Below are 23481 nucleotides of genomic sequence, written 5' to 3' on the forward strand. Positions count from 1 at the left end.
TGCTGAGATGAATGCCCCGTGTTTATCTGTAGTGAAAGCAAAATACAGGCCACTCCAAATTATCCTATTTCCTCCTGTCTTTAGTGCCGCCTTTTCTTCATGGAGCTATTGTGCCTGAGCCAAGGGGAGAATGAGAACTGACCCGACAGGTTACCTCTGCTGGACCGACAGCAATTGTTTTTCCACAGACTGCGATACGAACGAACGGTGGACATTGCACTAGAGATCATCTCCATTTCCGTTCAATTCCCTCATCTTACAGATAAAAGGTGTGCTGACTCAGTCTATTGGCTTTTGGATATTCGTGGGCTTATCTTTATGGGAGTCAAACATAACAACAGTTATCCTCAAAGACTGTCTCATAATCAAAGTTGAAGAAATACTGTTCTAGGTATTCTTTTGTTTTTTAAAAAACTATCTTATTTGAAGAGGAAAACTCAAGTATTTTTGCAAAAGCTTTCTGTTGCAGAGCAACGGGACAGACTAAAGGTAGCTCACAAAATAAGGGAACATTTCTTACGTGTTATTTTTTTTTTCTCCAAATTCTTCTACAGAGGTCCAGACAGATGGGCTACGTTTCCTTTCTATTAACTGAGGAGACAGAGAAGACTTGAGGACTGAAGCTTGTCACCACTGTCCTGAATGTACTGAAATCCTAACAGCTTTAGCTGAAAAAATGTCCAAAGCAGGCAGTGAAAATAAATTTCAAATAGGACAAACTCCAAACTCTCTACGCTGGAATCCCAAGGCATGGAGGGAAAACTGGCTCGTTGGAGGAAAGCAGTTGAAGAGATAAGTGGAGTGATCTAGACCCTATTCCAGTCTGTTTGAAGTACCTGGGGATAGAATAACCCCTTTCCTTTATTCATCTACATAGGTCCATGAGCCATGAGAACGTGACTCCCCATGGGAAGCTCCTCAATGCAAGACATCTAAGGGCATCACGTAAATCCTTTCTCAGGGGTTGGGCGGGGGGAGGGGCGAAGCCTAAAGAATCTGAAATGGTGAGCCTATGTTTTAATTAAAGTTCTGAGAATAGCCTTGAAGAGGAGTTTCTGGCAGTGAGGACCAGCCCAAGAAGCAAGGGCCCTGGAATCAGGCAGACCTAGGTCTGAATTCTGGCTGTCACTTCCTGGTGAAGGGACTTAAGTAACGAACATCTCCGAGTCCTTTTAGCAGCATTTACCTCATAAGGCAACTTGAGGATTAAAGGAAAGAGCATGTGCAAAGCACCTAGCATAAGGCTGGGCACAGAGTGGGTGCCTAGCAGTGACGATGTGATAGTTGCACCAGGCGGTGAGCAGGAAGCCTGGGGATGCCCATAGGTGGCATGGCCAGGAACTCCAGAAGCATAGGGAAAAGGAGCTCCCTGCTCGAAAGGTCCTATTCCAGTGAGAAGCTGACTCCAAGGGACGACGCCCAAAAGGCCAGTTGTCATTCAGGTCCTACCTAGTGCCAGGGAATGCGGAATTGTATTACTCGCGAAGCTTCTGAAGTGGTTCTGTCACTTATTGACAGTGTGAACCTAGGCAAGTCACCCGATGTCTCTGAGTTTCAAGTTCCTCATCCCCAAAATGAGGATAATACTACCTGTGTCACAAGAGTTGCTGGAAAAACGAAAATGAAGTGCCGTGTGAGGGGCCACGTCCGGAGCACTTCCCACGTGCCAGGCTCTATTCTAAGAGTTTAAGACACATTGTCTTACTTGCAGCACAAGCGAAAGGTCTTAGCATAGTGCCGGAGCGCAGTAAATACCTAATAGAGGTCGGTATTAAAGAAATGATATGGGGCGGAGGAGCAACTACCATGCTTCCCAGAGAAAGAAGATGCCTTGGTATATACGTGGGAAGACTCAGATGCAGCTGGGAGAAGAAAAGTAATAGTTGGGTATGACTATGGCAAAGCTTTTGAACTACCACACACGGAAAATAATAAAAGTTACCCTAAATCACCCCAAAAGGACAGCCCTGAGTTGTTATCTTCATCCTTAACGTTTATGCCTTTCTGAATCTGAGAAGAAGCTGCCAGGATTTCCAGTACATACCAAAAAGCGATGACAATATCCTGAAGTGTGTCAACTTTTGTGGGCACACAGCTGTCTAAAAGGAAGCAGATGCCGGTTGACTGGGGGAGCGTTAGGGCGTGTCTGTGACTGGGGCTCGAGTTTGCCTTCAGAGGGTGGCCACACCTACCTCAATGATATTCTCAACAATAATTCAACAGGGGCAAGGCTTAGATTTTCCTTATTCTCCCTTAGAGCTTATGTTCTTGGCACAATACGGATGCGCCACAGACGAGCCAGCATGTGAATGTGCTCTATCCCGATAAGGTACAGCCTTTCTACATCGTAGAGTCCTTCAGCTTCTAAAATCATGGAGCTCGTACTGTTAGAACCAATGAAGTGAATTTTTTAAAATAAGCCACCAGTCTGGACCTGTGTAGGTGAATGAAGGAGAAGCACTTTAAAGTCAGGAAAAAAAAAAAAAACTATACTTAACATTTAGGATTATCAACCACTGTTGGTTTTCCATAATATATTTCATTCCTGATTTCATCTGAAAGAAACAGGATTATTACTACCATTCAAAAAGTGGTACCTTATTAATAAACTCTTGGCATGGCTTTGAGGTGGATTTCAGATTCAAAATAGACTTTACCACACCGCTAACGTGTTCACTCAGTGTTTATCAATAACTTAAGAGGCTTCATTCAAAAAACTTACTGAGATATAATTACCTGAAACCCAGGGGTGAATCAAGGCCTTGTAGGGTCTGAACCTCATCTACTTTGGGAAATCCTGCCTCATCAAAACATGCAAAATTATGCGTACAGGAATTGCGAGGGTCCCTCCCAAGACTTTGGAAGGGGCCTATGTAAGTGAGGAGACCTGAAGTTTAAGCTCCAGTCAGTTCAAGATAAATCCACCTCAGCTGGGGCCCAAAAGGTTTACAAACTTATTTAATGCTGGAGAAAATACTGTTTCAACTTATAAACACCCCAGTAATAAGTCACATAGGTAATAACGTGACTGAATTCACGGGATGGCATCTCCCCTGCGCACGCTCTCTTTCTCTCAGAATAAATAAACGTTAAAAAGAAAAAAGAAAAGAAAAGTTTGGCCCCAAACAAGGAGCCCAACCTCCAATACACACTTACTGTACTGTGATAATGTTTTGGAAGTTAACTGTGAATTCGTTTTAGTAGTACAGCTCTATTCAAACCACATTGAAAGGGCGGGCCTACACCGGCCGACTCCATCTTGTTCTGTGTCCTTCACCTTGACCACACCTCCTCCCCTTGAGTAACCCCCCCCCAACTGCCTAACAGGACTCTTCCCCAGGACCCTTCCCCAGCCAATCAGCTGAGGCCGCAGCCATTACCTCACCAACTGCCACTAGGCACCAGTAAAACCTTTGTCCTTTTGAAACTGGCTCTCTCTCCCGGGTATCTCACAGCTTCGACAGTGCAGGTAGGGGATTGAGCTCGAGCTAGCTCCAATAAAGGCTCTTTTGCTTTTACACCGGACTCGGCTCCCTGGCGGTATTTGGGGATCACGAATTCTGGGCATAACACACATGGCATGAGTATTAATTTATTCTCAATACCAGCTAGCTCTGGTTCTTTAATTACCTTTCTCTGTCATGTAAGATTGATGAGGGAGCATGGGGCAAGTTGAGGGCAAAATACAAATTAGCACATGCCCCCGCCCCAGGTGGGATATGTGTCATTCTGGCTGCTGGAGGACAAAGGAAAGGAAAGAAAACAAATGGTTAACTGATAGAGATCTCAGTCGGGCAAGACAGGGGTTTCCATCAGTTTACAAATATCTTAGTAAATTACAAGAAAAAGGCCATCTTTTTCTCCTTTTTCCAGTATGAAAGATTCTTGGGGACAGTCCCTGTATATTCTTTGTACCCCCGGTACTTAGTACATTGTCGACATAGAGTGCGCGTGGCACGGATTGTTTTTCAATGAATTCATTCATTGTTATCAACGGATTCCACCCTATTTTGTCCTGTATTGCCTACATAACTATGAAATTCAGATTCTTAGAAGAGACTCTTGGTGTTATAAGATGCTTAGTAGAGGTGGTGACTTTTAAGACATTATATTGACACCACTAAAACCTCTTGGTGGAGAAACTCAATGAGCCCGTTCTCTGGCATGCTGGCAAAACAAAAAACTGACCCTCAGTATTCTTTCCCCAAGTTAGGCATCAGCAAATTAATGAGAGAGGAGGCCCCTGCTCTTGGGCACCCGCAGGAACTTACTCCAGCTCCAGACACACCGTAAACACTTTCATCTAACGGAAGATAAGCTGTGAAATCGGATTTCTGAACCACAAGACAGTGAGCCAGTCTTTTCCAGCGTCTGCTTTAGTGGAGGGTCTTCAACCTTGAGTCTCAACATCCCCCTCAGGCCACTGAACATGCCCAGTATGATTTGCTTTTTGACAGAGAAATCACAGAATGTCCCGGCTGAAAGGGAGTCACACACTTCTTAACTGAAGAGTGGTCAGGAAAGAAAGCACATGGAGAGCAGTGCCCTGTGGCAGGTGTTCAGGAGTTCTTGCTGCTTTCCTGATGGCTGAGGAAGCACCCACACCTTTTGCTGCCTGGAGAACTCTGTGCTAAACTTAGTTCTTCGCAGTTCTCTTTTGCACAGGAAACTTGCACGTGAGCCAGAATCAAAGTTAAATTCAGAAGTGGATTTCAAGGACCACGCACACCTTGGGGAAGCATCACTGTCACGAATTCCCATGATAATACTGACTTGGGTGTTACTTGCTTGGGGCCTTCACTGCCCACACAAAGCTGGGTACGAGGGAGGGCAGAGAGTGCCATTTAGGAGTTAAGACAAGTCTCTTGGCCTCTTTGTACCTTAGTTTCCTCATTTGAAAAAAAAAATGGATTTTAAGACCTACTTTCCAGAATTCATACTGGGTTTATTAACACACACCTAACCAATCACTGTATGATATTTTTACATGTAGTTTTTTTTGGTTTTTTTTTTTACATGTATTCATTTTCTGTTTCACTTACAGCTTGTGTAAAAACTGCATTCCATGCCAGGCCTGAAATGTTCCAAAGTTCAGTTTGGTGAGTAAATTGCAACCAAGATTTCTACACACACCAAAAAAAAAAAAAAAAAAAAAAAAAAACCAAAACAAAACAAAACAACAACAAAAAAAAACAAGACACAAACGAAGAAGAAAAACAAGATATTTTCAGAATATTTATCCTTTGGCAGTGATTCTAATTTATAGATAACGAAACATAACCACAATACAATCTCCATACACTAAAGAAATCTCACTATGAAAGATGCTTGCCTTTTAAAAAAAATATTTGCATGAAAGATTTATACTTTCATGTTTATACATGTGGTGCATTAGATACAAATCAGTAAATGCTCAATAAATACTTGTGTTAAGTAAGTATTTTTTTCTAGAGAAGTAAGTTTATTTCTCTAGAAAAATGTTTCACAACTTTAGCACTGTTGAGATTTATGGTTGGATAATCTTTGTTATGGGGGGGGGGGTGCTGCCCTGTGAACTGTAGGGTGTGACAGCAGCCCTGGCCTCCACCCACTAGATGCCAGCAGCACATCTACAGTCTGACAATCAAAAATGTCTCTAGACACTACCAAGTGTCACCTGGACGCAAAAGCACCCTGGCAGAGAACTGCTGCTCTAGAACGATTCACTCTGATCTCTATAATAACTCTCACACCAAACTTTGCCACAGACAAAAAAGATTTGCTACATAATTTTAGTAGCTTTCGACTAATAAAGTTTCATTCATTCAAAATGAATAACAAAGAGGTTTACAATTAAGTTTAATAAAAATTCCAAATACAATGAAATTATATTTGTAACTTACATAAACTGCAAAAAAGGTAGGGATTCAAATATACGTCTTTCAATAGATTGTATTTTATTGCAGGATAAATCTCTAGGAAAAGGAAAAGGAAAATATTGCCTCAATTAGCTCTAAGCTATCTAATTAGTAGGATGATAGTATTGAATAAGTAGCTTTTGGCTAAACTCTGAGTATTAGGAATTGTTATTTGAACCTTCCAGAGCCCCTAACCCTGCCCTCACCTTTCTTAAGAGTCTCACCTTTGTGATCTTCATACATAAAACATACAACTATAGATCTTGATAGATCTTGGAAGTAATCTTTCCTGAGAGCAGAAGAATTGATTAAATGACTTTCTGTGGCCTCATCAATTTCTAAATTATGAGCTCAAAGTTGTGATCTCCACATATAATTTCTAATATTAAAAGGGATATTCTCACATTAGCACACCTTCCTGGTTTAGTTGTATTTCTCGACACCAAGTCAATACCAGAAGAGATAAAAGATACCTTTTCATTTAACTTGAAAAGAAGTTACTCCTCTAATCAATACCTAACTTTGAACGAACTCAGAATTATATTATCATATTAATAGAAATTTATTTTTGGTTGTACATTGCCTAAACGCTCTATGAATTTATCAACTGCTTCAGTTGCAAGTGGGGCCAACAAAAAAACAACATGGTACTGGATTTTTATTTGGAAACACCCATTCTTGATTATAGTTGACCCTCTTATTTCCATTGATTTCAGCCGAGTCCCTCACTTTCCACCTACATGGGTACCACCATCTTCTGACTGGCATTGTCATCTCTGGTCTCTCCCATTCTAATCTATACTGCACACAGTCACCAGATTAATTCTCCAGGAGTGGTTCTCAAATATCAGAGTCACTTGGGAACTTACTCAAGATGCAAATTCTCAGCTCTACTCCGGACTGAGTGAATCAGGAACTGTGGAGGTGGAACCTGTGTTCTGACAAGGCCTCCAAGTGACCCTGGTGCAGTCTAAAGTTTGTCCTAGAGCACTGCTGTGATAACACGGTAGCTTGGCATATTATCCAAGGCCTTCAAAATCCTAAATCTGGCTCTAGTTTCCTACTCTACAGATACCAAAGAAATTTCTCCTGCATTTTGCCTTTCACTCACTCTATTTTGCAAGCATATTCTTCCCAAGATGTCTATCCGATGACACGTCATAGCCATTCAAGGTTCTGTTCAAACAGCATTTCTCTAGTAACTTCCCTGATCCAACTTGAAGTCTTCCCCCCTCTTCTATGTTCCAAAAACAACTTATACTTCTCATTGCCCAAATCCATTTCTTCCCCTCCCCCTCTCCTCCTCCTCCTTCTTCTCCTTCTTTGAATTTTTTAAAGTAGACTCCACGCCCAACCTGGGGCTTGAACTCACGACCCTGAGATCAAGAGTCGCATGCTCTACTGACTCAGCCGGTCAGGTGCCCCAATTTCTTCTTAATATAGTTATTCTGGCATTCCATTTCCTCTGGGCATAAACTCCATGAAAGTATGGACTAGTCTTGCTCATCTGCGTTGTCTACTGTGTTTAAAACTGATGCATGGACAAAGAACAAACTCAAATATTTATAAAATAAATTAACAGCTGGGTAGTGAGTAGAAGGAGCAAAATGACTGAAAAGAAATGTGGTTTTATGACTTTGTGGCTCCCGCTTCTGCACTCTGTCAGTGCTTCATCATCCATTTAGTGCTTATGCGTTATGGTTTAAGCTTCTGTTTATTTTCCCTGTGAAATCATGAGTTCCTACAAGGGTGGGAAGCCTGTCTTAACCATCTGCGTGCCTATGGTACTGGGCATAGGGCCTGTCACATTCTTTTTTAGGTTTTGATTCACATTTTTTTTTGAATGAATGAATGAGAACACTTCACCTAACATGAAATAATTGGCTTACAAAGTACCTCATAGTAGAAATAATGAAAGGCCCAATCCATTGCGCAGTTTGTCTCTTTTGTTTTTCTCCAAACTGTGTTTGTAACGTTTGGAGCCCAGATGGCAGAGGTAGCCAAGAAGACCAATACAAAGTGGTTGTCCCCTAAGACTTGGAAGGTTTGATAATTTGAAGGACTATTTTTAGTGTCATATGAGATTCCTTTTACTCACTACCCTTAAGCCTTCTACATTTGCAAGAAGAATCTATTTTCTAAAGCACATCATTAATAAGGATTAATGAGGGGCGCCTGGATGGCTTAGTCGATTGAGCATCTGACTTCGTTCGGTTCAGGTCATGATCTCACTGTTCATGAATTCGAGCCCCGCATCGGGTTCTGGGCCAACAGCTCAGAGACTGAAGCCCGCTTCGGATTCTGTGTCTCCCTCTCTCTCTGAGCCTACCCTGCTCATACTCTGTCTCTCTCATACTCTGTCTCTCTCTCTCTCTCTCTCTCTCAAAAATAAATAAACATTAAAAAATTTTTAAAAAAAGGATTAATGAAATACACAGCTTTGGATGGCATGGGCAAAGAATAAACACTGAACCTCCATAGCAAAGAACATTAGTATCTCTGTATGTCTAATGTACAGAGATATATGCAAACATTTCTTCCTTGACAATGAGGCTGGAGAGATGTTTATTCTGTAATTAGCGAAGTTAGAGGCATTTCTGATGTTTGTTTAGTGTAAACATTTCTAACTATACCACTTAACCATCATTATATTTTTAAAGATTTCATTTTTTTTAAGTAATCTCTATACCTAACATGGGGCTCTAACCTACAACCTCGAGATCAAGAGTTGCAGACTCTAATGACTGAGACAGCCACGTGCCCTTTAGCCATCTTTTTTTTAATGTTTATTTATTTTTGAGAGAGACAGAGACAGAGCATGAGTGGGGGAGGGGCAGAGAGAGAGGGAGACAGAATCTGAAACAGGCTCCGGGCTCTGAGCTGTCAGCACAGAGCCCGACACGGGGCTCGAACCCACAAACTGTGAGATCACGACCTGAGTCAAAGTCAGACACCCAACCAACTGAGCCACCCAGGAGCCCCAACCCCTTAACCATCATTTTAAACATCTATTTTTATGGTGGCATAAGCATTTCCACACCGATCACAGGAATCTGCTCCTGAAGCCAAGAGCACACTGTATGTTAGCTAACTTAACAATAAATTACATAAAAAATAATAATAAAAAAATAAACTAATAAAATTTCCCACACTGAAATCCCTAATCTGTTCTCTTGATAATTTAATATGTACTTGGTAATACTGCTTACATAATTCACCTGCTTAAATATTTCATATTTAAATATTTCATTTAGATTAAATTATTTAAAAATTCTGGGTTAATGGCATTCAAATTAATGTAAGTGTTCTATATTTTCTTGTCTTGTAGGTGACAATTTGAGGTTAACTTCAATTCCTCTCATTTTACTAAGCCAACTTTTTCAAACCTTTTCTGTAAAGGCCACACAGTAAATATTTTAGGCTTTGCAGGCCATATACGGTCTCTGTCACATATTCTCTGTTTCTCTCTCTTCTTTTCTCTTTTACAGCCCTTTAAGAACATGAAAATCATTCTGAACTCATAGGTTGTATCAAGACAGACCATACACAGGATTTGATCCATGGGCCATAAATAATAAATATAAATAAAGGCAGATGGTATATGAACACTTACATAACAAGGTTCATATGGGTGTCCATAATTGCTCAGACCTCATTACCCCTTTTCCTCTACAACTGAAGGGCTTTTTCCTAGATCTTGTCTATAAAATTAAAAAGTTGAAAACGCATAGGAGGTATTTAATGCTAGAGATGGGCTGGGTCCCCACAGACTTACAGAGTTATACAATTTAATAGAGAGAGTTACAGAATTCTACTGTTAGAAGAAATTGTTGCAATTATCTAATTTGAACCCTGTATTTTTTAATAAATAATATAACTAAAAACTCATAATAAATGATGAACTGATTAACTTACAAATACTGGAGGGATAGCAGGCCTTCAAATGTGTCTTTACGTAATTCGGTCAGATAATTTTCACTGAGAATTCTGCAAAATGAAAAGGTCATTTCTGGGTCAAAATGCAAAATAACTACAACTATTTGCTACACAGGACCGCTAGATGTGAGAGAAACCTGGGTAATGGTGCCACCAAATACACTAATTCTTATTTAATGTAGGGATGGCGACCTCTGCTGTTTGATTCAAATATTTTCTTCTCACATACTCCTTTGTCTCTCTCTCTCTCTCTCTCTCTCTCTCTCTCTCTCTCTCTCACACACACACACACACACACACACACACACACACACACACACCCCTATCCACTCTTCACACCAAAATGTACATTTAATGCCTACTCTCTGGATCACAAAATCTCTGTTAGAATCCAGCCCTGAGTGGCAAAAACATGGACAGAACTGCCACTTCCTCCTCTCTTTTCCCAAATTTTATTGTGGAAGCCCTATTTATAACCATATCAGTGCTACGAGTAAAGCCATCTAATTTTTTTCCCCAACCAAAAAGTATCTGTGAGAACTAAAAATGTGCATAAAATGCACATAACATAAATGCTCAGTTTAATATGTATAGAGTAAATACCCGTGTAACGCTATTTGTTCTTTCTACTGTTGGTGGATACTAGATTTTTCTAATTTTTAGTTATTATAAACAGTGCTGCTTTGAACATTTTTCTGTTTATATCCTAGTACACATTTGCCTAAGTTTCTCCAGGATTTAACAGGGGTACAAAATTGCCTTCCTAAGAGGTTGTGCTATTTCAAGCTGGCAGATTGAAACATGCCAGGTCTCTACCAAACTCCAAACTCCACCAAAGTCCCTAAGAATGATTAGAAAAGATACAATTAGAAAATCCACAACCTTAGCTCAAAGCCAAGGGAGTAGCTCTACAAACACTCCCCACCAGAAATGCCTTGGAGCCACCTACAGGGTGATTAGCTGGGATACTGCAGTAGGACCAAGGACAGCACATCAACCCCACATCCTTCCTCCTGGGATCTGGCAGCAAAGGGTGTTTTCTTCCAGGCAGGAGCCATTGGTGTTAGAAGGGGGCAGGGTCCCAGAACCCTGGAGGAAGGGTCTACACTCTGACTAGCCATTAGAAGTCACCTCCCACCTCTTCTTTAACTCTCAGGGGGACCTGTCACCAATAACAAGCCCCGTGGTTCATTTCACCTCTTCCTTAGGACCAGAAAACAGAAGCAAGTCAAATCTCAACTACAAAGATAAATTGCACTCAGGAATGACCATGTGGAGTGAGAAAGCCAATTCCATTCAGGACAGAAAATAAAAAACAAATATAACAGCTTATAGTCAATGACACAGTTAACAGAGAAAACACAAAAGGATTTGAGAATACCAACATTAATGGGGCACCTGCGTGGCTCAGTCGGTTAAGCATCCGACTTCGGCTCAGGTTGCAGTCCATGGGTTCAAGCCCTGCACTGGGCTCTGTGCTGAAGCTCAGAGCCTGGAGCCTGCTTCAGATTCTGTATCTCCCTCTCTCTCTGCCCCTCCCCAACTTGCACTCTGTCTCTCACTCTCTCTCTCTCTCTCTCTCAAAAATAAACACTATAAAAAATTTAGAATAGCATCATTAATATATCCTCAGATAGAGGTAAACAGTACATCTAATAAAAAGAACCAACTCAAGATTATATGAATGAAAAGTATTATCATTAGTAAAAAACTCAGTCTATGAGCAGCAGAAATGGTCGTTGAATAAATTAGAAAACTTGAGGGGCGCCTGGGTGGCTCAGTCGGTTAAGCGGCCGACTTCAGCTCAGGTCATGATCTCGCGGTCCGTGAGTTCGAGCCCTGCGTCGGGCTCTGTGCCGACAGCTCAGAGCCTGGAGCCTGTTTCAGATTCTGTGTCTCCCTCTCTCTGACCCTCCCCCGTTCATGCTCTGTCTCTCTCTGTTTCAAAAATAAATAAACGTTAAAAAAAAATTAACACAGAATTGCAATCGGTAGAGGTTGAGTTGGGATATGGAAGGGGAAACACCTTTCCTCAGAGCTACTGACTTCAAAGTTCTGGACCAAGAAGGACCTTAGAATGCAGTTAGTTTTTGTTTTTTTTTTTTGTTTTTTTTTTTTTGTATTCATATTTGGAGAGAATATACTCACAGTTTCTCAGCCCAACGGTATCCCTTCCATACATTTTCATCAATGTATTGGAAATTTCTGTGAAGAAACACAGTTCAGATCCTTGAACAGGTAGGAAAGGAATGAACGGAATAAATAAGAGAATCACTGGCAACCTTGTGGGGAATATTCAAATGCAGTAAATGCCAACTTTCTACTTTCCACAGCTATCAGCATCCCAGGTGGTGCAATTAATAAAGAGCTAGCGTGGGGCCACTGGCACAAACAAGGCAGCTCCTTAGAACCTGAACGTCCTATTTGTTCCATTCCTTGGGTAGATAACGCCTGTTCATTACTCTGGAGGTAAGTATTATTTTCCCCCAAATCACTTATGTGCCTAAAATGGTTCCTTCCACAAATCAATGAGAAAATAATAATCCAACGAAAAAAATGGTAAAAAATTTACCATTATCAGCAAACAAATGTAAAGAAGCCCTCTACTGAAACCTCTCTAGGTGTTAGAAGGATAAGGGAAATTAGAAATTAGAATAACTAACATGGAAAGATTTCTTAGACATATTGCATAGGGAAAAGCAACAAATCACTGGGCAAGGAATTAAAAAGTATCCCCTCATTAGGAAATTAGGAAAAAATGCAAAGGAAAGAGATGGGAAGGAAGGACACACATCAAAAAGGTGACAGGAGTTATCTTATGAGTGGTAGGGAGGGTGGGGTGGGATTTTCACGTTTTATCCTCTATACCTGTGACATTAAAAACAAAAAAAAGTATCCATGATAACTCATGTATCCATGAATTACACATGTTTAAAAGAAGCTATTAAATGCCTGAGGTTCAGTTTCAACCGCTAACCCTGCGTATGACTTTGAACCTTTACCTGTAGTTTTGTCCTCTTCCCTCAACAACAGCTTACCTGGTCAGTTTATATACACATTTTTTTCAGGGGAGTCAGGAATAAATTCAAAACAGATACCCATCTGCCCCTGTGCCTGGTGGACATTTCCAGTCAACCTGAAGCCTTCTGGTTGCTCCTATGTTCCCTGGTAAAAGATGCCTCAACTTCCATCATTCTCCTTTTCTGGGACAGAAGTTTCAGAGTAATATCTGAGTTTTCTCTTTCCCGTGCACACCCCACCCGCGACTGTCATCAGTTAGTCTATCTTGTCACTTCCTCCTTTGCAGTGCTCTCAAGGCTTTTCTTTCTACTCTTTTCAGCAACTCTGATTCGGCCCCTTGTTACTTTACCCCTAGGTTTTGTTAGAACATTCTATCTGGTCTCGCTGGATCAAGCTCTCCTCTCCAGATCGCCCTATATGGGGAACTGAAAATAATCCTCGTTTCAATGGTCTGTATCTCATGCTTGAAAACTTTCAATGGCCCTCTGTAACTCAGAATGTAACGTTCAAACCTCTCTAGCTGATAGTCAAGGTTTCTCGTAATTGGATCTTTAACTGCTTAACCTAATTCTTTTTTTTTTTTTAATGTTTATTTATTTTTGAGACAGAGAGAGACAGAGCATGAATGGGGGAGGGGCAGAGAGAGAGGGAGACACAGAATCGGAAGCAGGCTCCAGGCTCTGAGCCGTCAGCCCAGAGCCTGACGTGGGGCTCGAACTCACGAACTGTGAGATCGTGACCTGGGCTGAAGTCGGACGCTCAACCGACTGAGCCACCCAGGCACCCCTAACCTAATTCTTAATTCCTGATCATTCCTGCAGCCATGCCTTTGCCTAGACTTATACCCATTTTTTTCTCTATTTAACACATCAGAGCCACTCTTTAAGTCTCAGCTAAAGTGTTAGCTTATCCATGCAGCTCTCCCTGACCTCCATACTCCACTGAGTACAGAGTCTGCTGAATTCCAACACCCATGGTACCTCTTTTAGTACTTAATTACATGCCACCTCCCTTTTTATGACCATTTCCTTTCTTCCCACCTGTCATTTCATGTTCTGAAGACGATTTCATCCTAGTGTGGCGCCCATCGTACTTACTCTTGGGTTGGGCCCAAACCGAGTACTGTATGTGGAAGGCCGGGGGTCAAAGATGAGGTCTGGGGAATCAAAATAATAACAGCTAACACTCATATTTTGCCAGGCACTGATCCAAGTGCTTCATATGTATTACCTCATCTAGATCTCACAATAATCCCATGAGATGGTAGCTATCATAATTTCCATTTCACAGAAAAGGAAACTGAGTCACAAAGCTAATAGATGACAGACCTCGGCCCAAACGCAGGCAATCTAGTTCCAGAATCTCTACTCTTCACTACTCTGTTGTATCCTATTATAGAGGATGGAGCAAAAATGGGAGAGTAGAGGTTAAGGAATGAAATAATGGGGCTAAAAATTGGATAAGGAAAAAGAATAAGGACAATTACAAGTAAAAGATTGGAGAAGGGCGAACAGTAGTAAAAAGGAAAATGAAGATAAGGGATAGTTGACAAAGAAAAGGTAAAAACAGAAAGTCAGTCAACGTGGTTGGGGAGATGAGGAAGGCCCAGGACGACATTGAGGAAGAGACGGCCATGTCAAGCAGGAGGCAGAGAACGAACAAGTAAAGGCGATTCTTACAAGATGGTGAAGGTGCCGTTGTAGGTGTCGGGCTCCGGCTCGGGCACTCTGCGGAGCCTCTGCTGTAGGCTGAGACCAACACACGACAGTGTCTCATCTTTGCAGGTACAGCGCTCACATATTTTGAGGTCTGTGGCGGCATTCTGTTCTGGTTGCCAAGTTAAAGTTGTGTATGCCTTTTCTGAGGTATAGTTTACAAAATGCACCACAGAATGTTGAGTTGTTGGAGGAAAACCTGTCTCAAATGACTCTGGTTGCTGACTTACAGGAATTTCTAGGTCCATAGGTGGAACCGTGACTTCAGTCAGGTTTCGATGTTGACTCTGAACCTGTTCTGGATGTGCAAGTGTCACCTCAAGGTCCTTTGGGGGAGGAGCTGTAGTCTTCTTCAGGGTTGTCAAATGTTCAGCCTCTGTAATAGGTTCTGGAGTTATAGTAAGCTCCACATGACGAAATGGGATGATGGGTGATGCTGGATGCTGACCTTGATCCTTACTTGGAGTTGGAACTGTCACTTCCTGCTCGAATGGATATTGAACTACAACCTCCTTAGGTGGCTCTGGAGGCTGAGTTGGGGTGTCTCGCATGGTTGGAGAAGGTTCAGTCTCCACACTGGATCCTGCAGTTACAGTAAGTTCCAGGTCCATAGGTGGAACTGTGACTTCAGTCAGGTTTGGATGCTGACTCTGAACCTGCTCTGGATGTGCTAGTGTCACCTCACGGTCCTTTGGAGGAGGAGCTGTAGTCTCCTTCATGGGTGTAGAATGTTCAGCCTCTGTAGTAGGTTCTGGAGTTATGGTAAGCCCCAAGTCCACATGATGAGCTGTGACACTGGGCAATGTTGGTTGCTGACCTTGATCCTTACTTGGAGTAGGAACTGTCACTTCCTGTTGGGATGGATACGGAACAACCTCCTTAGGTGGCTCTGGAGGCTGGGTTGGGGTCTCTTGCATGGTTAGAGAAGGTTCAGTCTCCGTAGTGGATTCTGGAGTTATGGGAAGCCCTGGGTCCAAAGGTTTAACTGTGACTTTAGTTAAGGTTGGATGCTGAATGTGCTCTGAATGTGGAAATGTCACCTCAAGGTCCTCTGGAGGAGCGGTAGTCTGCTGCAGGGCTGAGGGATGTTTAACATCCGTAGTGGGTTCTGTAGTTACGGTAAGCACCAAGTCCAAAGGCTGAACTGTTACATTCGGCAACCACAGACGCTGAGCTTGATCCTGATCTGGTGTTGGAACTGCTGCCTCTTGATATACTGGAGGTTGAGCTACAAGTTCCTTAGGCGGCTCTGGAGGCTGGTCTGGGGTCTGTTGAGTTTTGGCCTTATTCAAGGTTGAAGGCTGAACCTGAACCTGCTCTAGATGTGCAAATGTTACTCAAGGTCCTTTGGAGGAGCTGTAGTTTTCTTCAGGGCTGTAGAAGCTTTAACCTCCATAGTGGGTTCTGGAGTTATGGTAAGCTCTAGGTCCAAAGGCTGAACTGTTACATTAGGTGACAATGGATGACGAGCTTGCAGACCTGGAGTTGGAACTGTCACCTCCCGAAACAGTGGAGGCTGAACCACAACCTCCTTAGGTGGCCCTGAAGGGTGACCTGGGATCTCTTGCGTGGTTGAAGTTTCAACCTCTGTAGTGGGTTCTGGAGTTATGGTCAGTTCTGGGTCTAAAGGCTGAACTCTGGCTTCAGTCAAATTTGGATGCTGAGCCTGGACCTGCTCTGGATGTGGAGGTGTCACCGCAGTGTCCTCTGGAGGAGCTATAGTCTGCTGCATGATTGTAGAATGCTCAGCCTCCACAGTAGGTTCTGGAGTTGCAGTAAGCTCCAGGTCAGCAGGCTGAATAGTAACATTGGGCAAGTTTGGATGCTGAGCTTGCTCTTGTCCTAGAGGTGGAACTGTCACCTCATTACGGACTGGAGGTTGTGCTACAACCTCCTCGGGTGGCTCTGGAGGCTGAACGGGGGCCTCCTGCTGGGCTGGAGGAGTTTCTGCCTCCTTAGAGGGCTCCGGAGGTTGAGTTGGAGACTGCTGAAGAATTGGAGATGGTTCTACCTTCTCAGGGGCCTCTGAAGGCTGAGCTTGTACCTCCTGTTGTGTTAGAGAAGGTTCTATCTCCTTAAGTGGCTCGAGAGGTAGAGATAGGGTTTCCTGCTGGACTGGAGATGGTTCCACCTTCTCAGGAGGCTCTGAAGGCTGAGGTGGGGCCTCCTGCTGTGTGGAAGGTTCTACCTCCTTAGGGGGCTCAGGGGATACAACTGGGGCTTCCTGCTGAGTTGGAAAAGTTTCTGCCTCATTACCGGGCTCTGAAGGCTGAACTGGGGCCTCCTGAGGTGTGGGAGAAGGTTCCACCTCCTTAGGGGACTCAGGGGATATAGCTGGGGACTCCTGGAGGACTGGAAACTGAGCTGGGGCCACCTGCTGGGTTGGAGACTCTGCCTCATTAGGGGGCTCTGAAGGCTGAGCTGGGGCCTCCTGCAGTGTGGGAGAAGGTTCTACCTCCTTAGGGGGCTCAGGAGATACAGCTGGGGCCTGCTGGGGGACAGGAGACTGAACCAGGGCCTCCTGCGGGGTTGGAGAAGATTCTGCCTCATTAGGGGGCTCTGAAGGCTGAGCTGGGACTTCCTGCTGAACTGGAGATGGTTCTACCTTCTCAGGAGGCTCTGAAAGCTGAGCTGGGGCCTCCTGTGGTGTGGGAGAAGGTTCTACCTCCTTAGGGGGCTCAGGAGATACAGCTGGGGCCAGCTGGGGGACTACAGACTGAGCTGGGGCCTCCTGTTGGCCTGAAGCAGGTTCCACAGCCTTACGGGGGTCTGGAGTCTGAGCTAGGACCTCTTGTTGGCCTGGAGAAGACTCATCTTCAGGGGACTCTGGAGACTGGGAAAGACGCTTGGACTGAGCTGGAGAAAATTCAACTTGCTCAGGGGGAATAGGAGATTGAGCAGGGACATCCTGCTGCACTGGAAGATGTTCAACCTCCTTAGTTGCCTGGGGACTTATGAAAATCCTCAGATCCACAGGTTTAACTGTGATATTAGGCAACACTGGATGCTGAGCTTCACCTGGACCTGGAGGTGAGAATGTCACCTCATGCTGTACTGGAGACTGAGCTACAACATCTGTAGAGGACCCTGGAGGCTGAGCTGGATGCTCATACTGAACTGGAAAAGACTCGACCCCCTCATTGGGCTTTGGTTGCTGAGCTGGGACCTCTTGCTGGATTGGAGAAGGTTCTCTACTTGCAACAGGCACTTGAGGCAGAGCTGAGCTCTCCTGCTGGCTTGGAGAAAGTTCAATTTCCTCAGGAAAATCTTCGGGTGGAGTTGAGACTTCGTGCTGGACTGGAGAAGATTCAACATTTTCAGGGGGCGCTGGATGCTGATGTGGGACCTCCTGCTGGGTTGGAGAAGGTTCAACTTCGCCAGGATATTCTGGATACTGAACTGGGGTCTCCTGCTGTGTTGGAAGTTTCTCCTGTGTGGTAGATTCTGGAGATTGCGTTGGAGTCTCCTGTTGAACTGGCAAAGATTCAACCTCAGGGGACTGTGGAGGCAGAGTTGGGGCTTCATGCTGGGTTTCAAAAGGTTCCACATTAAGAGGCACTGAGGGCTGAGCTCTAGTCTCGTGCTGAACTGGAGAAGGTCCCACCTCTGTAGTGGGTTCTGCAGTCATGGTAAGCTGCACATCTGGAGGTTTCAAACTGACATTGGGCAGGTTTAAATGTTGATCACGGTAGTGACCTGGAGGTGAAACTGTCATCTTATGATGCCATAGAGGTTGAGCTGGGTGCTCCTGCTGGGTTGGAGAAGGTTCCACCTCCCTGGAAGGCCGCTCTGGAGGCTGAGCTGGTTGCTCTTGCAGGGTTGCAGAAGATTCTATCTCCCCTGGAGACTGAGCTGGAGTCTCCTGCTGGGTTGAAGATTCTGCCTCATTAAGGAGCTCTGCAAGCTGAGCTGAGACCTCCTCCTGGGTTGGAGAAAGTTCAGCTTCTCCAAAAGGGTCTGGAAGCTGAGCTGGGGGTTCCTGTTTGCTTAGAGAAGGCTTAGCTTCCTCACGAGGCACTGAAGGCTGAGCTGGGGTCTCCTGCTGCCTTAGAGAAGGATCAATCACCCCAGGAGGCTCGGAATGCTGACCTGGGGTCTCCCGCTCACTTGAAGGCTCAACCTCCTCTGGAGGCTTACCCGAGGTCTCTTGCTGGGTTAGAGAAAGTTCTGCTTCCTCAGTATGTTCAAGAGGCTGAGGTGGGGCCTCTTGCTGGGCTATAGAAGGTGCAACACCTTTCTCAGGCCCTGGAGTTGTGGTAAGTTCCACATCTAAAGGCTTACCTGTAACCCTGGGAAACATTAAATAATCCCAACCTGGCATTGGAACCACCTCTGGGAGCCTTTGATGCTGGGTTAGCTGGTCATTCAGATCCTCATCTGAATGGGGGTAGTCCTCCAACGGAATGTGTGTTCACGAATGGAACCAAAGTCTCCTTCAAATCCTTAGGCGGGGCCAACATCTGGGCTGGAGCAGAGGACCCCAGGTAATTAAAGCCCCCCAGCCCAGCTGGGGTGTAAGTGCCTGGGGCGATTCGGGTGGGGGATCAGAGGAGCGCGACGACCAGGGCTCAGCCGCCTCCAGGGGGTCGGAGGTCAGCTGGGCAGGGTCCAGGGCCCACTCTGGAGGCTGAGCTGCCTGGACCAGCAGCCACAACGGTTGCCACATAAGGACAAGCAGTGGGGCCAACAGGCGCAGCCGGGACATGACTTGCGGAGGCTCCGGGGCGCAGCGACCCAGGCGAGTGGGGTACTGGCGCTGGGAACTGAGCGGGAGCCAAACCATTATGGCAGCCCCCTGATGCGCGCGTGCACTGTTAGCAAGTGCGCGCCCCTCCCCCGCCTACGTCCCACCCTTTATTTATTGATATCTTTATTTACGCCACCTTTATTAGCTCCCTGGAGATGGGCTCTGCACCACCAGAGCGGGCCCTTTTCCCAGAATCACTTGGGGCCCAGGCCTCCCTCCACCCTGCAAAGGCCACCACTCCCCCCGTCCCTTTGGAGGAATGGGGCGCCTGGGTGGCTCAGTTGGTTGAGCGTCTGACTTTGGCTCAGGTCATGGTCTCACCATTCATGGCTTCGGCCCCGCATTGGGCTCTGTGCTGACAGCTCAGAGCCTGGAGCCTGCTTCAGATCCTATGTCTCCCTCTCTGCCCCTCCCCTGCTTGTACTCTCTCTCTCTTGTTCTCTCTTCAAAATAAACATTAAAAAAGATGTTTTTTGAGGAATAAATGCTTATTGTTGTTTTAAAAAATTTTTTTTAAATGTTTATTTTGGAGAGAGCAAGAGACAGAGACATAGAGTGCGAGTGGAGGAGTGGCAGAGAGGGTCATAATCTCGTGGTTCATGGGTTGGAGCCCCGCATCGGGCTCTGTGCTGACAGCTCCGAGCCTGGAGCCTGCTTCAGATTCTGCGTCTCCCTCTCTCTCTGCCCCTCCCCAGCTCACGCTCTTTCTCACTCTCAAAAATAAATAAACATTAAAAAAAAAATCTAAAAAAAAAAAAATTCACAAATCTAGCCCCAAATTAAGCTCTCAATGACATGAAACACATTTTTGCTTTTTTTTTTTTTTTTTTTTTTTTTAACATTCTGTATGTGGCACATTAGTATTTTCTTTTAGAAATTATTTTGGCAACTTAATCCCTAATTCAGGGCATCCATGTGAGTGATTTACAGAAAAGTTCTTCAGCAAGATATTCATGCAAGATATATATGAGATGCCTACATCTGGGTGACACATCCTATTTGAATGGCATAATGGTTTCAAACGCTGTAGTATAATCACATTTAAGGCCATAGTTACTCTGTTCCCAAATCCTTGAGATTCTGTTTGAGGGGAGCTCTAAAAGGCTTGTGTCCTCTCCTATGTCCACAACTGTGGGAGTGCTCTGATGAAATTTGCTCTCCAAACTTCAAATAAGGGGTCAGAGCCAAGGGTCAGGACTTGAGGAAAAGCCCCAGAAATCCCCTGCAGTCAAAAGCAGTTTCTGAGTTTCACATTTCCCAAAGGATGATAGAGCTAATGCCAAAGTCTTCCAAATTCTGCTGGTTGCTTTACATTATGGCTACAGTGGCTATGTCACCCCTGAACTTTAATCTCCACATACTTGAATTAAATCCTGTAGCTCGTCTTCAGTACTGGCATCTGTGATCTCTTCACAGGGTCTGTATTCCACAGCTATTTTACCACTTTCTGAAATAAAGTGAATAAGGATTGGAAAAAAAAAAAAAAAAAAAGAGGGCGCCTGGATGGCTCAGTCAGTTAAGCGTCTGACTTCAGCTTAGGTCATGATCCCATGCTTCATGAGTTCAAGCCCCATACCGGGGTCTCTGCTGTAAGCACCAGAGCACACTTCAGATCCTCTGTCCCCCTCTCTCTGCCTCTCCCCTGCTTACTCTCTCAAAAATAAACATTTAAAAAATCAATAAAGTTAACAAGATCAATTCAGAATTTTCCTTGTTCTAAAACTAGCTGTATCCAATGATAGCACCCAATAACTAGACATTCTTTTTATTTATAAAAGCAGAAAATAAAAGCATTTTCCTAGAAGTTTTCTCATCTCACACTTCAGTTTTTAATCATACCTATGTGTGAAAAAATACATATGAAGTTAACGACTGTGTGGTTCAAAAACGCTATCATCTTAAGAGATAGGAACTAAGGAATAATGACACAGGAAGTTAAAACTATGGAAACAACAATGTTCAAAATCAGATGACTAGACAGTAAGGCATTAGGTAGAGGTCAGTGTGAGTTCTGGAATAGAGACCATGGACTATAGCTGATACTTCATATTAGAAACAAGGCCAGTGTCTACTCCCCGGAAACAAAATCCCACCAGATACAATGAACAATGCTTTGGAGAGAGGGAGAGGGGGAGGGGGAGGGGGAGGGGGAGGGAGAGAATGCGCTTGGACAGTTTATTGGCAGAAACTGGCCCATGTCCCTTATAGACAATACAATTCCCCTTAAGGCAAAGTACAGCTACAACATTTTGATCGTGTACAAGGGATACCAGAGCATGTTAGGGAGAGGTCAGCAACCCAAAGGTTTAGTTTGGTTCTTAAAGGTTGTTACTCAGAATTGACAGCTAATGGAGATTCTACCTGATGACCAGGGAAGTCAACTTTCACTGCAAGAGCTGTCCAGGCTGGAAGCCTGAGACCAATCCAGGGTCAACTCTTATGGGCAAATAAGGCCTCTGAAACTTAGCTAGGCTTTCTTAGTCTCTAAGCCTGCAAGACTGTGAAGCGGCGAGGGCGGGGTGGGGGGGGGGGCGATTGTCTGGGGACTCATTACTAATTATAAAGTTCCCTTGGAGCACAGCCTGTAACATTCACACCATTGTAGAACGCAATAGAGAACACAATCGATGCTATTCAATAGCCTGACCACTTTCAAGGTTCACAAAAATATAGCTGACCCTAATATAAGAATCATATTCACCCAATAGGTCAGTGCCAAAAACAAAAACTGAAGCTGAATGGATTCCAAAAACATAATCTAATAAATTCTCCAACAGGAAGACGATGATAACAAGTTAACATATTTTCTCTGCTTACCATGTTTCAGGGATAGTTTTAAACTTTTCCATCATCTCATTTGCTCTTACAATTCATCCCCCATGAGGTAAGTTGAATTACTACCTTTACTTGGCAGATAGAGAAATTGCAGCGTAGAGAGATTAAATACTTCAAATCTGACTATAAAACCTAAAATTGCATAAGAAATCTAGGAGACAGAGCTAAGATTCAACACCAGACGTCCATAGCTTCAAAGGTTTTTTTTTTGTTTTGTTTTTTTTGTTTTTTTTTGTTTTGAGAGAGAGAGCACATGGCATGTGAGAGTCAGGGAGAGGCAGAGAGAGAGGTAGGGAAAGAATCCCAAGCAAGCTCCACGCTGTCAGCACAGAGCCCAACATGGGGCTCAATCTCACAAATCGTGAGATCACGACCTGAGCTGAAATCAACAATTGGACGCTTAACTGATTGAGCCACACACGTGCCCCCAAAGCTTATACTCACAATAGCATTCTGTGTTATGAGCAAACAATCAAGAAAGAAGACTGGGTCAAACACTTTCTGTGTGGACAGAGGTAAATCACTGTATATCTATATACTGGGGACAAAAATATTTGTGGTCATTTTTCTCACAAATGCCACAAAGAACAAGTTTGAGACTACTGCTTTGAAAGCATTTGGTGAATAAAAGAATATGAAGTGTTTTCATCCAATTAACTTTTCAAAATGAGTTTATTTGCTCGTTGAAACTGATATACTGCAAGGACAATCAAGTAAGTCTTACCTAAAATCACAATCAACAGTTTCTGGAATGCATCTGACACAGCCTTCTGAATAGCAAGCTTCTGGACTGTCCGCCTTTTCATAAGAAATGATAATGGCCCTGCATCCAACCAAAACAAATGGATTTAACATGCCTATCTGAATGATAACTGATTTGGGGGTTATATGTGTAAAGGTGAAAATACATCCATGATTCGTCGTTCATTATCTTAGCAAGTAAGGGCAGGCACAACACAAGGCTGAATGACTCTGCTGTAGGTATATCCTGGCAGGGCACATTTTGACTGCCCTGATCTACTCCAGAAGTTTTGGAAGTACCAAAAGGGAGACTCAAGCCAAGAAAGTGGCACAGATCTCACATCGCTCGTAGATTTCAAATGGACAGGCGGAAACTCTAGTTTCAGACCCTACTGCAGACCCTACTCTCCTGTGCATCAAGGGCTGGAGTCACATGGGGAGAAAGGTTCGGTGGTAGTGCACATGACCGCCTGGTCTCTTCCTGGGCATCACCCAAGGGAGCCTTACTCCCTTAGCCTTGCTAACAGCCCTGCCCCTCCCGGAAAACCCTAAGCCTAAGTGCTGTAGGCACTGGGAGAAAACACAGTAC

At 44.0% G+C, this 23481-nt stretch overlaps 2 protein-coding genes and 2 long non-coding RNA genes across 11 annotated transcripts in view; 1 reads left to right on the forward strand and 3 right to left on the reverse strand.

Annotated features, from left to right (window-relative positions):
• The window catches only part of LOC147571562 (leucine-rich repeat-containing protein 37A2-like), a 35226-nt gene extending 23198 nt beyond the window's left edge, over positions 1 to 12028 (reverse strand). Inside the window, exons 1-4 of one of the 8 annotated variants that reach the window (XR_015247280.1) lie at positions 11982 to 12028; positions 9813 to 9884; positions 5883 to 5954; positions 5043 to 5123 (exon numbers count right to left, since the gene is read on the reverse strand). Coding sequence is in view for 7 of the 8 variants with exons in the window: in XM_086696224.1 (XP_086552350.1) it covers positions 5043 to 5123; positions 5883 to 5954; positions 9813 to 9904 (245 nt within the window). In the remaining variant the exon portion in view is untranslated. Of the gene's footprint in view, positions 1 to 5042; positions 5124 to 5882; positions 5955 to 9812; positions 10084 to 11981 lie in introns of those variants that run through there. The other 7 variants (XM_086696230.1, XM_086696231.1, XM_086696224.1 and 4 more) reach the window with 7 other exon arrangements.
• Positions 80 to 1959, forward strand: LOC147571564 (uncharacterized). The gene is made up of 2 exons (XR_015247283.1): positions 80 to 269; positions 555 to 1959. It is a non-coding gene; the product is annotated as an uncharacterized LOC147571564 (long non-coding RNA).
• A 3859-nt stretch (positions 12029 to 15887) lies between the features above and the next one.
• On the reverse strand, positions 15888 to 18960 carry LOC147571565 (uncharacterized). Its single transcript, XM_086696223.1, has 2 exons — positions 17291 to 18960; positions 15888 to 16726 (listed from the first exon to the last, which is right to left on the reverse strand). The coding sequence occupies exons 1-2, from the start codon at positions 18888 to 18890 to the stop codon at positions 15903 to 15905; spliced, it is 2424 nt and encodes an 807-aa protein (XP_086552349.1). The 5' UTR covers positions 18891 to 18960; the 3' UTR covers positions 15888 to 15902.
• A 1162-nt stretch (positions 18961 to 20122) lies between these two features.
• LOC147571566 (uncharacterized) lies at positions 20123 to 22321 on the reverse strand. The gene is made up of 2 exons (XR_015247281.1): positions 22134 to 22321; positions 20123 to 20763 (listed from the first exon to the last, which is right to left on the reverse strand). It is a non-coding gene; the product is annotated as an uncharacterized LOC147571566 (long non-coding RNA).
• Positions 22322 to 23481: the final 1160 nt, after the last annotated feature.

The sequence above is a fragment of the Puma concolor genome, unplaced genomic scaffold, assembly GCF_028749965.1.
Source record: "Puma concolor isolate L17-30 unplaced genomic scaffold, mPumCon1.1.hap2 unalloc_scaffold_22, whole genome shotgun sequence".
Classification (NCBI taxonomy): domain Eukaryota; kingdom Metazoa; phylum Chordata; class Mammalia; order Carnivora; family Felidae; genus Puma; species Puma concolor.

Bases quoted from the DNA above. Each gene is read 5' to 3' on its own strand.
- LOC147571565 (XM_086696223.1), bottom strand. From the start codon at position 18,890: ATGCCAGGTTGGGATTATTTAATGTTTCCCAGGGTTACAGGTAAGCCT. The intron at 16,727-17,290 runs CTCAGTCTGTAG...AGGAGGCCCCAC, and splicing joins AGGCCAACAGGAGGCCCCAG to CTCAGCCTTCAGAGCCTCCT.